The sequence below is a fragment of the Anolis sagrei genome, chromosome 10 (genome assembly GCF_037176765.1).
Source record: "Anolis sagrei isolate rAnoSag1 chromosome 10, rAnoSag1.mat, whole genome shotgun sequence".
In the NCBI taxonomy this organism is placed as follows: domain Eukaryota; kingdom Metazoa; phylum Chordata; class Lepidosauria; order Squamata; family Dactyloidae; genus Anolis; species Anolis sagrei.
In genome coordinates, this window is record NC_090030.1 from 17715867 (window position 1) to 17729367 (window position 13501).

The 13501-nt window shown below is 42.6% G+C and overlaps 1 protein-coding gene across 1 annotated transcript in view; it reads right to left on the reverse strand.

Moving 5' to 3' along the window:
* The window catches only part of COL4A6 (collagen type IV alpha 6 chain), a 207059-nt gene that overhangs the window by 14484 nt on the left and 179074 nt on the right, over positions 1-13501 (reverse strand). Inside the window, exons 30-36 of the mRNA XM_067471575.1 lie at positions 10363-10506; positions 8188-8313; positions 5739-5920; positions 4278-4341; positions 3950-4024; positions 1717-1824; positions 1373-1480 (exon numbers count right to left, since the gene is read on the reverse strand). Of these exons, the coding sequence (XP_067327676.1) occupies positions 1373-1480; positions 1717-1824; positions 3950-4024; positions 4278-4341; positions 5739-5920; positions 8188-8313; positions 10363-10506 (807 nt within the window). The remainder of the gene's footprint in view (positions 1-1372; positions 1481-1716; positions 1825-3949; positions 4025-4277; positions 4342-5738; positions 5921-8187; positions 8314-10362; positions 10507-13501) is intronic.

Below are 13501 nucleotides of genomic sequence, written 5' to 3' on the forward strand. Positions count from 1 at the left end.
AGGAAAGGAAAGGAAAGGAAGGAAGGAGAGAAGGAAGGATGGAAGAATAAAGAGGGAAAGAGGGAAGAAAGGAAAAACAAACGAGAAGGAAGGAAAAACAAAAGGAAAGGAAGGAAGGGAGGGAGGGAGGGAGGGAGGGAAGAAGGAAGGAAGGAAGGAAGGAAGGAAGGAAGGAAGGAAGGAAAGAGAAGAGGGAGGAATTGAAGGATGGAAGAATAAAGATGGAAGAAGGGAAGAAGGAAGGAAAGAGGGAAAGAAGGAAAAACAAAAGAGAAGGAAGGGAGGGAGGGAGGGAGGGAGGGAGGGAGGGAGGGAGGAAGGAAAGAGAGAAAAGGGAGGAATTGAAGGATGGAAGAATAAAGAAGGAAGAAGGAAAGAAGGGAGGAAAGAGGGATAGAAGGAAAAACAAAAGAGAAGAAAGGGAGGGAGGGAGGAAGGGAAGGAATGAGAAAGAGGGAGAGATGGAAGAAAGGAAGGACAAATGGGTGAAAGGGAAGGATGGAAGGAGAAAGAGGGTGGTAAAGAGGAAGCAAAGAGAGAAGGAAGGAAGGACAAAGGGGTGGAAGGGAATACAGGGAAGTAGAAAGAGGAAGGGAAGAAAGAGAAAAGGAAGGAAAGACAAAAAGGAAGGAAGGAAGGAAGGAAGGAAGGAGAAAGAGGGAGGGATGGAAGGAGTAGAGAAAGAAAGAAGGAAGGAAGGCCAAGAGGATGGAAGGAAAGGAAAAAGAGGAAGGAGGAAGGAAAGAGAGAAGGGCAGAAGGATAGGATGATTTGAGAGAGGAGCGCCTGATAAAAGAGCCCAAGGGGCTGCATCCGGCCCCTGGGCCTGGGTTTGCCCATCTATACGGTAGAATTAATCCAGTTTGGCATCACTTTAATTTCCAGGGCTCAATTCGTTACAATTATGAGACTTACAGTTAAATGAGGGAAGACCTTGTAAAACTACAACCCCAAGGATGCCATGGTAGTTAAAGTGGTGTAAAACTGCATTAAATCCATAGTGTAGATTTGCCTGAAATGGAGACTTGATTCTCAGTCCTACCACTTTGTCCATGACTCTAATTCCAAAAAAGTAAATAATTGAAAATTACTATGCCTTTCATCAATAAACCAGAAGTAAAAGAAGAGCGAACACTCACAACAAAATAGTTTCAATCACTGTCAAAAATTGGGGAAACGGAAGTCTTGAAATCCTTTGCCTTGGGTCCACTGTCAAAAAGGCACTGCTATTGCAATGGAAATACTTAATAGTCCTCAGTGCATGGATGATAATAACATAAATGCACCTCTAACTCAAACAAGGAATTCATGGCTCTCTCTAAAAGAGCAGAAAAGGGAGGAAGGAAAAGGAAAAGAGGGAGCAAAGCCATGCCTTTAAGTCCTGGGCTGCCGGGAAGCCCTGGACGCCCGGAAGAACCACGCTGCCCTGGGAGACCTGGGAAGCCGGGGCTGCCCCTTGAAATCCCATTTCCGGGGAGACCTAGGAGGGGAAAAAGAGAGAGCAATTAAAAACAAAGCCCCCACTTGTGTTTTTATCCCTTTTATTGTCTGTCTTGTAAGCCATCCTGAGACCCTTTTGGGGAAATGGCAGGATGTAAACAAACCAATTGATCTATTGGACCAAAAGTCTCCTTTGCAATATGGGCTATAAACACTACCTGTGCATTCAATGAATTGAATTGGGATCCATAAGTGATCTCAAAATGGCTTAAATACCTGGTGGTCCTTCTTGGCCGAAGTTTCCAATAACACCTTTCTGCCCTTTGACCCCAGGGTTTCCTGGGAATCCGTCGTCTCCCTTTGGTCCATCAAAACCTCTTGGACCTATAGAGAGAGAGCACACAAATATTTTGTGACTATAGATACCACGTGTAAAATTTTATCCAAAGCTTTCTAATCTATACACATAATAAAAATGTATGTTTGTGTGTGGTTGGGATGCTCACTTACACAGAAAAGCTCCTGCCTCCACAAACTATAGCTCCCACTGCACAGGAGACACTAATAGCCCTCCCTCCAATGACATTGCAGGTTATAGTGAAGACCATAAACATGTCCAAGAGACCTGCTAATGTCCTCTACAAACACAGTACTGTCCACCACCCAAGTTAAGGCTTTCATTCAGGGACAATTTCATCCTAGATTTTATGTGTTTCCTCCACCAAAGACATCCCAGTGTTTCTCCATTGGTGTGGAATTTGCATGACCCCACCCACTGCATTTCTCTTCCCTATTCTTTCCTATGGCACACAGCAGACAGAGGAACTGATCAGCAACTGAACATACTGGAGGGGTTTGGGGAGGATTCACCATGATTTATAGGAGTAGTAGGCACTGGGATGTATAATTCACTTGTAATCAATGAGTACTCCGAACTCCACCCAATATAGAAACTTGACACACAAAGCACCCATGACTAGCAAAAGTACTGGAGATCTTTGGGGGAAAATTCAGCTTGATTTGGGGGAGTTGTAGTTCACCTACATCCAGAGACCACAGTGAACCCAAACATTGATGGATCTGGACCAAACTTGAGCAAAAGTACTGGGGATCTTTGGGGGAAATTCAGCTTGATTTGGGGGAGTTGTAGTTCACCTACATCCAGAGACCACAGTGAACCCAAACATCGATGGATCTGGACCAAATTTGAGCAAAAGTACTGGGGATCTTTGGGGAAAATTCAGCTTGATTTGGGGGAGTTGTAGTTCACATACATCCAGAGGCCACAGTGAACCCAAACATCGATGGATCTGGACCAAACTTGGAACACATACCTGATATGTCAAAATTTGATTACTGGAGGGGTTTGGGAGAACTGACCTTCCCTTCTGGGAGTTGTAGTTCACCCACAACCAGAGAAACTGTGACCTCCACCAATGATTGAAATGGACCAAAATTGGCATAGGTAAGGTAAAGGTTTTCCCCTGACATTAAGTCCAGCCGTGTCTGACTCTGGGGTGTGGTGCTCATTTCCATTTCTAAACTGAAAAGCCGGCATTGTCTGTAGACACCTCCAAGGTCATGTGGCCAGCATGACTGAATGGAATGCCGTTACCTTCCCGCCGGAGTGGTACCTATTGATCTACTCACGTTTACATGTTTTCGAACTGCTAGGTTGGCAGAAGCTGGGGCTGACAGCAGAAGCTCACCCTGCTCCCTGGAATCGAACCTGCGACCTTTCAGTCAACAAGCTCAGCAGCTCAGCGCTTTAATCCACTGCGCCACCGGGGCCCCCAAAATTGGCATACAGAACCCCCATAATCAACTCAACCTACTGGAGGGGTTTGAGGGGACTGACTCACCATAGTCAGAGTTGTAGTTTACCCTACAGCCAGAGAGCACACGGAACCCCATCTATGATGCATCTAGATCCCGATGGAGTTTCTCAGGGGTGAGTTGTAGTTCACCCACAACCTTTTGCATTTTGTACAATTAAAAAACATTTTTTTTCAAATAACCTGGGCAATGCTGGGTACCTAAGTTAGAATAATAATAATAATAATAATAATAATAATAATAATAATCAATAATAACAATAATAACAACAGCACACAGTGTGATGGCATTGGACTCTTCAAGGCTCTACCAACTATTTTACAGGAATTGGATCTCTGCATGTTGAGGTCTTTCACACCCTATTGCTTGTATGGGCTGCCTCAAGGTATTTTGTTGCCTGAGGTATGTCAAAGCCATCCTGCCCAAGAAAACTAGTGCCTCGCCAAATGACAACTCACACGACTCCATAGCATTGAACCATGCCAGTGTGACATCAAACCACATTAATGCCATAGTGTAGATGTACCCCTATGCTCTATAAAAGCTTCCAAGGTGCTGAATACATTCAGTGCCCTGGATAGCTCCTTTAAAACTAGCCAATATCTGGCATGGATCAATTGCCTCACTGACATGGGAATCATCAGATACCACCGCAAACCTATGTTTTGCTTACCTGGAAGACCGGGATCTCCTTGTTCTCCTTTAGCTCCTACTCCTCCTGGGATTCCTATCGATTCCCCTCGGTCACCTGGGGGATAACACACAGACAAAACATTGGTTTTCAGTTTGCATATCTACCCCACTTCCAAAATCAGCCAAGATACTGGTGGTGCTGTAGGGTATTTAAGCCATTCTGACCAAGCTGGGAGACCACCAATGAAGGCCAGGTGTTTGGAAGAGTTTTTAAAAGGAGTTTATTACACCTCACAGTAAACATCTATCACTGTGTTCACTTTGGCATCTGCAAATGGTACATTAACAAAAACACACCAGTTACTTACCCTTTGAACCTCGCAATCCCATCATTCCTGGGAATCCAGGGGACCCTGGTATACCCTCTGCACCCTAAAGAGAAAAAACAACATTTTTAGCTATTGTAAATTTATACATGAATATAGCTATATATGTATATGTGTGTGTGCATGTTTATGTGTGTAGTTGACGCTGAAATACAACATCGCCTGTGCTCTGCAAGTGCAGCATTTTTTCAAATGAAGCAGAGAGTGTTTGAGGATTGGGACATCCGTAGGGAGACCGAGGTGCTTCTTTATAAAGCTCTTCCAACGCTACATTCAGGGAATGCTGTGAATGTAGCGTACCTGGATTTCAGTAAGGCCTTCGACAAGGTCCCTCACGACCTTCTGGCAACCAAAGTAGTCCAATGTGGGCTAGGCAAAACTACGGTGAGGTGGATCTGTAATTGGTTAAATGGACGAACCCAGAGGGTGCTCACTAATGCTTCCTCTTCATCTTGGAAAGAAGTGACAAGTGGAGTGCCGCAGGGTTCCGTCCTGGGCCCGGTCCTGTTCAACATCTTTCTTAATGACTTAGATGAAGGGTTAGAAGGCAGGATCATCAAGTTTGCAGATGACACCAAATTGGGAGGGATAGCCAATACTCCAGAGGACAGGAGCTGGATTCAAAACGATCTTGACAGATTAGAGAGATGGGCCAAAACTAACAAAATGAAGTTCAAGAGTGACAAATGCAAGATACTCCACTTAGGCAGAAAAAAACTAAATGCAAAGATACAGAATGGGGGAAGCCTGGCTTGAGAGCAGTATGTGTGAGAATGATCTTGGAGTCCACGTGGACAACAAGTTAAACATGAGCCAACAATGTGATGGAGTGTCACTTTGGAAAAAAGCGGGAGACAGAGATTTGCCATTCAAGCCAAATAGTGGATAGTGGATGACCTTCTTGGCCTACTGCATGAGTATATCTTTATGGGGCCAGCAAACTGGTGCAATGAGGAGGTATGAGAACCCCATTTAGTAGCTAGGACGTCAACAAATGTTTGAATATGTACAAATTGCCAATGCATTTGAGTTTTTGGAAACATTCTGAACTGTTTTTTGCAGTCCCAAAGGTGCTACAAGAGTCCCTATGTTGCTATTTTCCAAGCAGTCAACTTATACAGACTCAATGAATGAGAAGCCTCCAAGATCTTTCCTTCTCAGGTCTTGCAAACTCAACACAACCATTGAGTCCATCTATCTGGAAACTGACCTTCCTCCTTCCCCACTATCTTCCACCTTCCCACGCATTATGGTCATGCCATATCATAATGTGCCCAAAACTGGACAGTCTCAGTTCAGTTCTCTTCTAGAAAGGATTCAGTTGTGACTTACTGCAGGACCCATTCAGGATCCATAGAACTCTCCTCAAGTTGATGCTCTTCCTATGCATCACCCATCACATATTCTCTTGCATTCACTGGAAAAAGAGGTGGATATACTTACGCTTTCCCCAGGCATCCCTGGGAACCCTACAATGCCAGGAACGCCCTTCTGTCCTGGAAAACCGGGAGGGCCAGATGGTCCTGGGAAACCCGAGTCTCCAGGTAGACCTTCCTCTGTGCTTGGCAACCCCGCTATTCCCGGAAAGCCAGGTTGGCCCCGGGGCCCAGGAAGTCCCTTGTCCCCTGCAGAAAGAAAGCGACCAACGGGACAGTCAAGGAGAGTTGAACAATTCTGCAAAAAGGGCAGGTGACCAGTTTTGTCAGTCTGCCATTTCTGATTCGGATGAATAGAAAGACGCATCAAATGGAGATTTGCTTAAGAAAACGAGAAGAGCCCCAGCGGTAAAAGTAGCAAAAAAACTATTGTGTAGTTAAGTAGATAGTTACAAAATATACAGGATATTTGCTGTGCATGAAGCAAAGTAGGAAAGCTGAAGTGCCACAATCTTGGACACTTATGTGTATCATTTTGGAGTGTTTTGGATGTCAGAATCCTGGCTACTACTACTACTACTACTAATAATAATAATAATCCAATACAACAACCAGCGGAGTGATCTTGTCTGCTGTGGACTCATCTTGTTGTGTTTATAATAATAATAATAATAATAATAATAATAATAATAATAATAACAACAATTCTCAAAAGCACAGCAGACAAAGAGTCAGTACAAGAAAACTGCACTCCAAACCAGAGCTGATAGCTGGCACAACAAAGCCTTGCATGGGCAGTTCCTTGAGAAGATTGAAGGAAACAGAAGCTAATGAAACCATGGATCATATCTTCAGCTGTTGCAAGAAAATTGCACAAACGGACTACAAACAGAGACACAACTCTGTGGCCCAGATGATTCACTGGAACTTATGTCTTATTATTATTATTATTATTATTATTATTATTATTATTATTATTATTATCACAACAAGATGAGGGCATGCAAGTCATACCTGTTTCTACAGGCCTTTAATTGTTGATATTGCTGTTTTTAAATTGTTTTAAATTGTTTTTAAATTGTGTTAGATTTTAGTCATTCTTGTAAGCCGCTCCGAGCCCCAGGGGAGTGGCGGCATATAAGTTCGAATAATAAATAAATAGATAAAAATAAGTACCACCTGCCAGCAGTAAAGAATTGGTGGGATGATAAACCCACAAAGGTCGTGGAAAATGAACATGCAAAAATACTGTGGGACTTTTGAATCCAGACTGACAAAGTTTTGGAACACAATACACCAGACATCACGATTGTGGAAAAGAAAAAAGTCTGGATTATTGATGTCGCCATTCCAGGTGACAGTCGCATTGAGGAAAAACAACAGGAAAAACTCAGCCGCTATCAAGACCTCAAAATCGAACTGCAAAGGCTCTGGCATAAACCAGTCCAGGTGGTCCTAGTGGTCATTGGCGCACTGGGTGCCGTGCCAAAAGATCTCAGCCAGCATTTCGAAACAATAAACATTGACAAAATCACGATCTGTCAACTGCAAAAGGTCACCTGACTTGGATCTGCGCGCATCATTCAAAAATACGTCACACAGTCCTAGACGCTTGGGAAGTGTTCGACTTGTGATTTTGTTATATGAAATCCAGCATATAGATCTCATTTGCTGTGACATACTGTGCGTTTGTGTCAATAATAATAATAATAATAATAATAATAGTTACACAATTCTCCTTAAAGCTGGAGGGATGCAAAACAGTCAAAACACACCACCATAAAAACACAGAATAACATATATATTTTAAAATAAATTACTATCAAGTGCATTTGTTATACACATGGTACAAAGATTCGGGGTTGAGAAGGGCAGTATACAAATACCGCAAATAAATAAAACACAGTAGTAATAGTGTTAGTTTAAACAGCAGGACTGAATAAGGAATGCACAATCTTTCTTTTAATTTACTGTATTCCACATCACCTTTGCATTTTACACTATGTTGTCTTAAAAAGGTAAAGTCCAGTCATGTCTGACTCTGGGGTGTGGTGGTCATCTCCATTTCTAAGCCGAAGAGCCAGCGTTGTCCGTAGACACCTCCAAGGTCATGTGGCCGGTATGACTGCATGGAGCGCCGTTACCTTCCCGCCGGAGCGGTACCTATTGATCTACTCACATTTGCATGTTTTCGAACTGCTAGGTTGGCAGAAGCTAGGGCTGACAGCAGAAGCTCACACCGCTCCCTGGAATCGAACCTGCGACCTTTCGATCAACAAGCTCAGCAGCTCAGTGCTTTAACCCACTGCGCCACTAGGGGCTCCTATGTTGGGCTCCTATGTTGTCTTATACAGCTTTAAATAACCATTTCATATTTTATGTGGAAATATTTAAAAAACATTTTAAGAACATTGCATTTTATATCTGTTGGTTTATGATCAGTGTGATTAATCAGACAGTGACTGAATGGATAAAGATTAATGTAGAAACTGGATAAAGTGAGTTCCAAAGAGTACCTCTTGGTCCTGGAAATCCTAAAAGTCCAAAAGAGCCGGGCTCTCCTTTGTTTCCCTTGAGGACAAGAGACAGTTCTGGTGCTGTGAAAACAGGGGGTCCAGGTGGTCCGGGATTACCTCTGTCTCCTAAAGAAGGGAAAGTAAGAGACATAGAAGATATTGGCTCAGATCCTGCATCAAACACATTGCCATGATGCCACAGCAAGACTTCCGAGTCCTTATCCAACCCCCTGGAACACATCTTAAAAGCTCACCAACTCTTTGGTGCATCTAACAAAATGGTTAGCAAATGGCAGAAGTGCCCTACAACCATAAACCTCTATCATTCCAGATACGAGATTTGTGATCATGAAAAGATCAATACCATGATTTTATTCTAATTTAGGACAGCATAACTTGACTGCCAGAGTCCTATCCATCATCACTAAAGATATGACCACACAGAATGGCTGCAGAGTTGGGAGATAATTGCCTTTACTTGAGATATAATTCCTCCTTTTAGCTTTTTAATGTATCTTTGCATTTTAGCATTTAGCTAAGATTTTCGTGTATCATGCTTTTATCAGACTGTATCCCACTCTCCTTTAGGCTTGTGCACAGATTCAGATTGACTGGTTCCCTTTGGCCGATCCGGGTTGTTCAGTTTGACCGGCTGGCTGGTCAAACTGGCCGGTCAAAATGGCAAGGATCTCAGAAAGAGTGGTATCTTAAGCCCTTTCTTCAAACCCAGGTCTCCTCTACAGACCGAAGAGGAAAGGATCGCAGAAAGAGTGGTATCTTAACTCAGTTGCTTTTAATCCAGGTCTTAATAAAGTATATAAGGACCAACGATGCAATTGTTTACAATGATGGGAATCGAAGCCCAGGGGACCCCCCCCCCCCCCAATTGCTGCCAATCAGCTGGATCTTCTCCCTCACAAATAATCTGCTGCATTCCTATCATACCCTGTGTTTTTAGTATTTTAGTATTTTATCTTGTACATGTGGCCCGCTCATTGTCACTGTGATTGTAAATGATTTTTTTTCATTGTATTTTTATATTGTTTACTGTATTCTCATGTTTTATGTATTTTATTGTGTTGTTGTTTTGTGCTTTGTTTTTTGTTTTATTGTAATACCCTGTTGGGCTTGGCATCATGTAAGCTGCCCCGAGTCCCCATTGGGGAGATGGTGATGGGGTATAAATAAAGATTATTATTATTATTATTATTATTATTATTATTATTATTATTTAGCCATATTTTTCGGCTGTGGTACAAAAATGGCTATCTGGCAATCTGCATGTTTTCGGGAGGCAGTATCCAGACAGCAGAAACAGATCAAGGTTCAGACGAAATGCAGAAGCCTACTCTCCTTATGCTGGTCTATGGCCGTAATAAAGAAAGATCAAAGGAAGATCAGAGTTACACTAGAGGATCTCAAGCAGTAGTTCTCAACCTATGGGTTCCCAGATGTTGTGGCCTTCAACCCTTAGAAATCCTAACAACTGGTAAATTGGCTGGGATTTATGGGAGTTGTAGGCCAAAACATCTGGGGACCCACAAGTTGAGAACCACTAACCTATAGACTCCTAGACAGATGCCATTAATAAATCTGCAAAAAGTCAAATCCACAAAAAACTAAACCTGCAAACGTGGAGGAGGGCTGATCGTACTTATGGTTGAGCAAGTCAACCAGCAAGTTGTATGTTAGGCATAGAGTAAAATCATTTGATATAGAGGAGCAAGTGGAAACTCTTACTAATTTGAATCCCAGTTTCCAGAGACATGAACCAAACCAAGGATGCTTCACAATAATTAATTTTTTAGCAGAATAGGAAAACCAACCACCCATCCAATCAACCCTTAGTCTTCATGGACAGTAAAATATGCAAGAACAATTTAGATAACACTGTAATGCCCCTTTCCATGACACCCTGAATCCGCTGGTTGCAGTGTCTGCCGCACTGTGCTCAATGTTAGGGTTGGCCCTCAATTTGAGAAGGTATCTCAAGTACATTAGTTATGGTCTCACAACAAGAATTTTGGGAAGGACTTCCAAGTTGAAGTGGCAGATGGGACAAAAGACAGAGTCTCAGAATCACAGGGAAGCCCACTTCTAAGAACAGCATCAGAGGAGTGCTCATCTCTTGGCTTATCTCTAAAATGTCGCTCCATCCCAAGCTTCTGGACCCACCTTTCAGGCCAGGGAGTCCTGGGAATCCGATGCCCCCCTCTCTTCCTGGTTCTCCAGGGATTCCTTTTGGACCGTCGACCGCAGCAATTCCAGGAAGACCTGGCATGCCAGGGAAGCCAATCACACCCGCCGAGCCCTTTTCTCCTATATTCAAGGAAGAAAGCGAGAGAATCTGTATCCAGGCAAACTAGGTTAGCACAATGCAGTAAGACCTCTGTAACAGCAGAACCCACATCCACAGTTTCACTTATCCACACCGAGAGGGGAAAAGTTCTCTCTAGAACTTTGTTAGCAGTTACCATAAAGCAAGTAGCTAAATATTAGGGTGTATCCAACAAATATTAGATGACACATTCTAGGGTTGACAATACATGTTTTCAATAGCATTTTCGGTATCTTCTATGCTGTTGTCAAGATATGCATTCTCCAGGTCCCCCATTTTGGGGAAAGTACGGGTATAAATGAAAATGATAATGATTAAAAATGTACTGGAAAATATAACAACAACAACAGCAACACTTTAATTATATTCTGCCCTTCTAACCCCGAAGCGGACTCAGGGCGGATCACAGTAAACATACATGGCAAACATTCAATGCCGTTTTTTCAACGGGACAAAGAAAGACAGAACAGAAAGGAGGTATACGGTGTTGTGATCACATTCAGTTGAGCATCCAACTTGTCTGTGCCTTCGGAAGTTGCCAGCCACAGGGGAGCACTGTCGCCCCACCCTCTATGACAAAGAGCCATCAGGACTTCCTCCTTCCTTTTGGTCACCGGCATTCTTTGACCTTTTAATTTTTTTTATGGTGTCATAAAATACCTCCCCTGGATTAGTGGTACCTAATTGTCTAATCACAGCTGTAAACTGTTTTCGAACTGCTTAGGTAAACAGTGAGCAGGGCTGACAGTCAGGTGCTCACGCCGACCTGGGGCTTCGAACTTGCAACCTTTTGGTTTATATTTATAGAAATAGAAATAGAAACACAAGAATAACAACAAAAGGTCTTCCAAGTCTCTCATCTGTCCAACATTCCAATTCTTTCGTCCAAATAATATTTTGCTCTATTTAACAAAATACACCAAGGTAGTAGTAGTAGTAATAATAATAATAATAATAATAATAATAATAATCTTTATTTATACCCCCGCCACCATCTCTCGCAATGGGGACTCGAGGCAGATTACATGAGGCCAAGCCCAAACAACATATACAGCAAAATAGAACCAAAAATATAAACAACAAGCAACAACATCATAATTACATTAAAACATATGAATACATTAACAATATAACATTACAATAAACACAATCACAGGTAATCAACTGTCATTTAAAATCCTGCATAATTCCTACCAAAATAGTATGTTCTTATGTATATTCAAGTCAACTGTGACTAGCGACTAGTGACTAGAGAAGGGCTGCCATGATCTGACTTGCCTATAGTCACCAAAAGGGTTTCCATTGCAAAGTGCGGAACTGAATCCAGATCTCAAACATTCAAATTGCTACATCATGCAGGCTCTTACTCTCACTAGAATTAATACTGCGGTTCCTGTTATTGTTGGGTGCCTTCAAGACATTCCCAATTCATGGTGAACCTAAGGTGAGCCTATCACAGGGTTTTCTAGGACTGAGAGTGTGCAGTTTACCCAAGGTCAACATTCAGTGGGCTTCTATGGCCAAGAGGTGAATTGAACCCTTGTTTCCAAGGCTAAATCTATTATTTTATTTTATTATTTCCTATATTTATACCCCGCCCTTCTCCCCCTGAAAGGGGACTCAGTACACCATGTTGGCTCTCCCCCAATAAAATGCACATATATATGTGTTCTAATAGACCAGGGGTCCACAAACTTTTTAAACAGAGGGCCAGGTCACAGTCCCTCAAGCTGTTGGAGGGCCGGATGATAATTTAAAAAATAATAATGAATGAATTCCTATGCACATATCTTATTTGTAATGCAAAAAAAAAACACTTAAAAACAATACAATAATTAAAATGAATAACAATTTTGACAAATATAAACTTATCGGTATTTCAATGGGAAGTGTGGGCCTGCTTTTGGCTGATGAGATAGGATTGTTGTTGGGTTGTTGTAGGTTTTTCCGGGCTATATGGCCATGTTCTAGAGGCGTTCTCTCCTGACATTTCACCTGCATCTATGGCAAGCATCCTCAGAGGTGGTGAGGTCTGTTGGAACTAGGAAAATGGGTTTATATATCTGTGGAAAGACCAGGGTGGGACAAAGGACTCTTGTCTGTTGGAGCTAGGTGTGAATGTTTCAACTGACCACCTTGATTAACATTGCCTGGAGCAATCTTTTGTTGAGAGGTGATTAAATGTCCCTGATTGTTTTCCCTCCGCTGTTTTGCTGTTTTAATTTTAGAGTTTTTTTTAATACTGGTAGCCAGATTTTGTTCATTTTCATGGTTTCCTCCTTTCTGTTGAAATTGTCCACATGCTTGTGGATTTCAATGGCTTACACCCATTTTCCTAGTTCCAACAGACCTCACTACCTCTGAGGATGCTTGCCATAGATGCAGGCGAAACGTCAGGAGAGAATGCCTCTAGAACATGGCCATATAGCCCGAAAAAACCTACAACAACCCAGTGATTCCAGCCATGAAAGCCTTCGACAAGCCCTATGAGGAGCGGCTTAAGGAGCTGGGCATGTTTAGCCTGAAGAAGAGAAGGCTGAGAGGGGATATGATAGCCATGTATAAATATGTGAGAGGAAGCCACAGGGAGGAGGGAGCAAGCTTGTTTTCTGCTTCCCTGGAGACTAGGACGCGGAACAATGGCTTCAAACTGCAAGAGAGGAAATTCCATCTGAACATGAGGAAGAACTTCCTGACTGTGAGAGCCGTTCAGCAGTGGAACTCTCTGCCCCAGAGTGTGGTGGAGGCTCCTTCTTTGGAGGCTTTTAAGCAGAGGCTGGATGGCCATCTGTCAGGGGTGATTTGAATGCAATATTCCTGCTTCTTGGCAGGGGGTTGGACTGGATGGCCCATGAGGTCTCTTCCAACTCTTTGATTCTATGATTCTAATACATTGTTGTTGTGGTTGTTGTGTGCTTTCAAATAATTTCAGACTTAGGTTGACCCTGAGTGAGGGCTGGGTAAATGAGCTTGGAG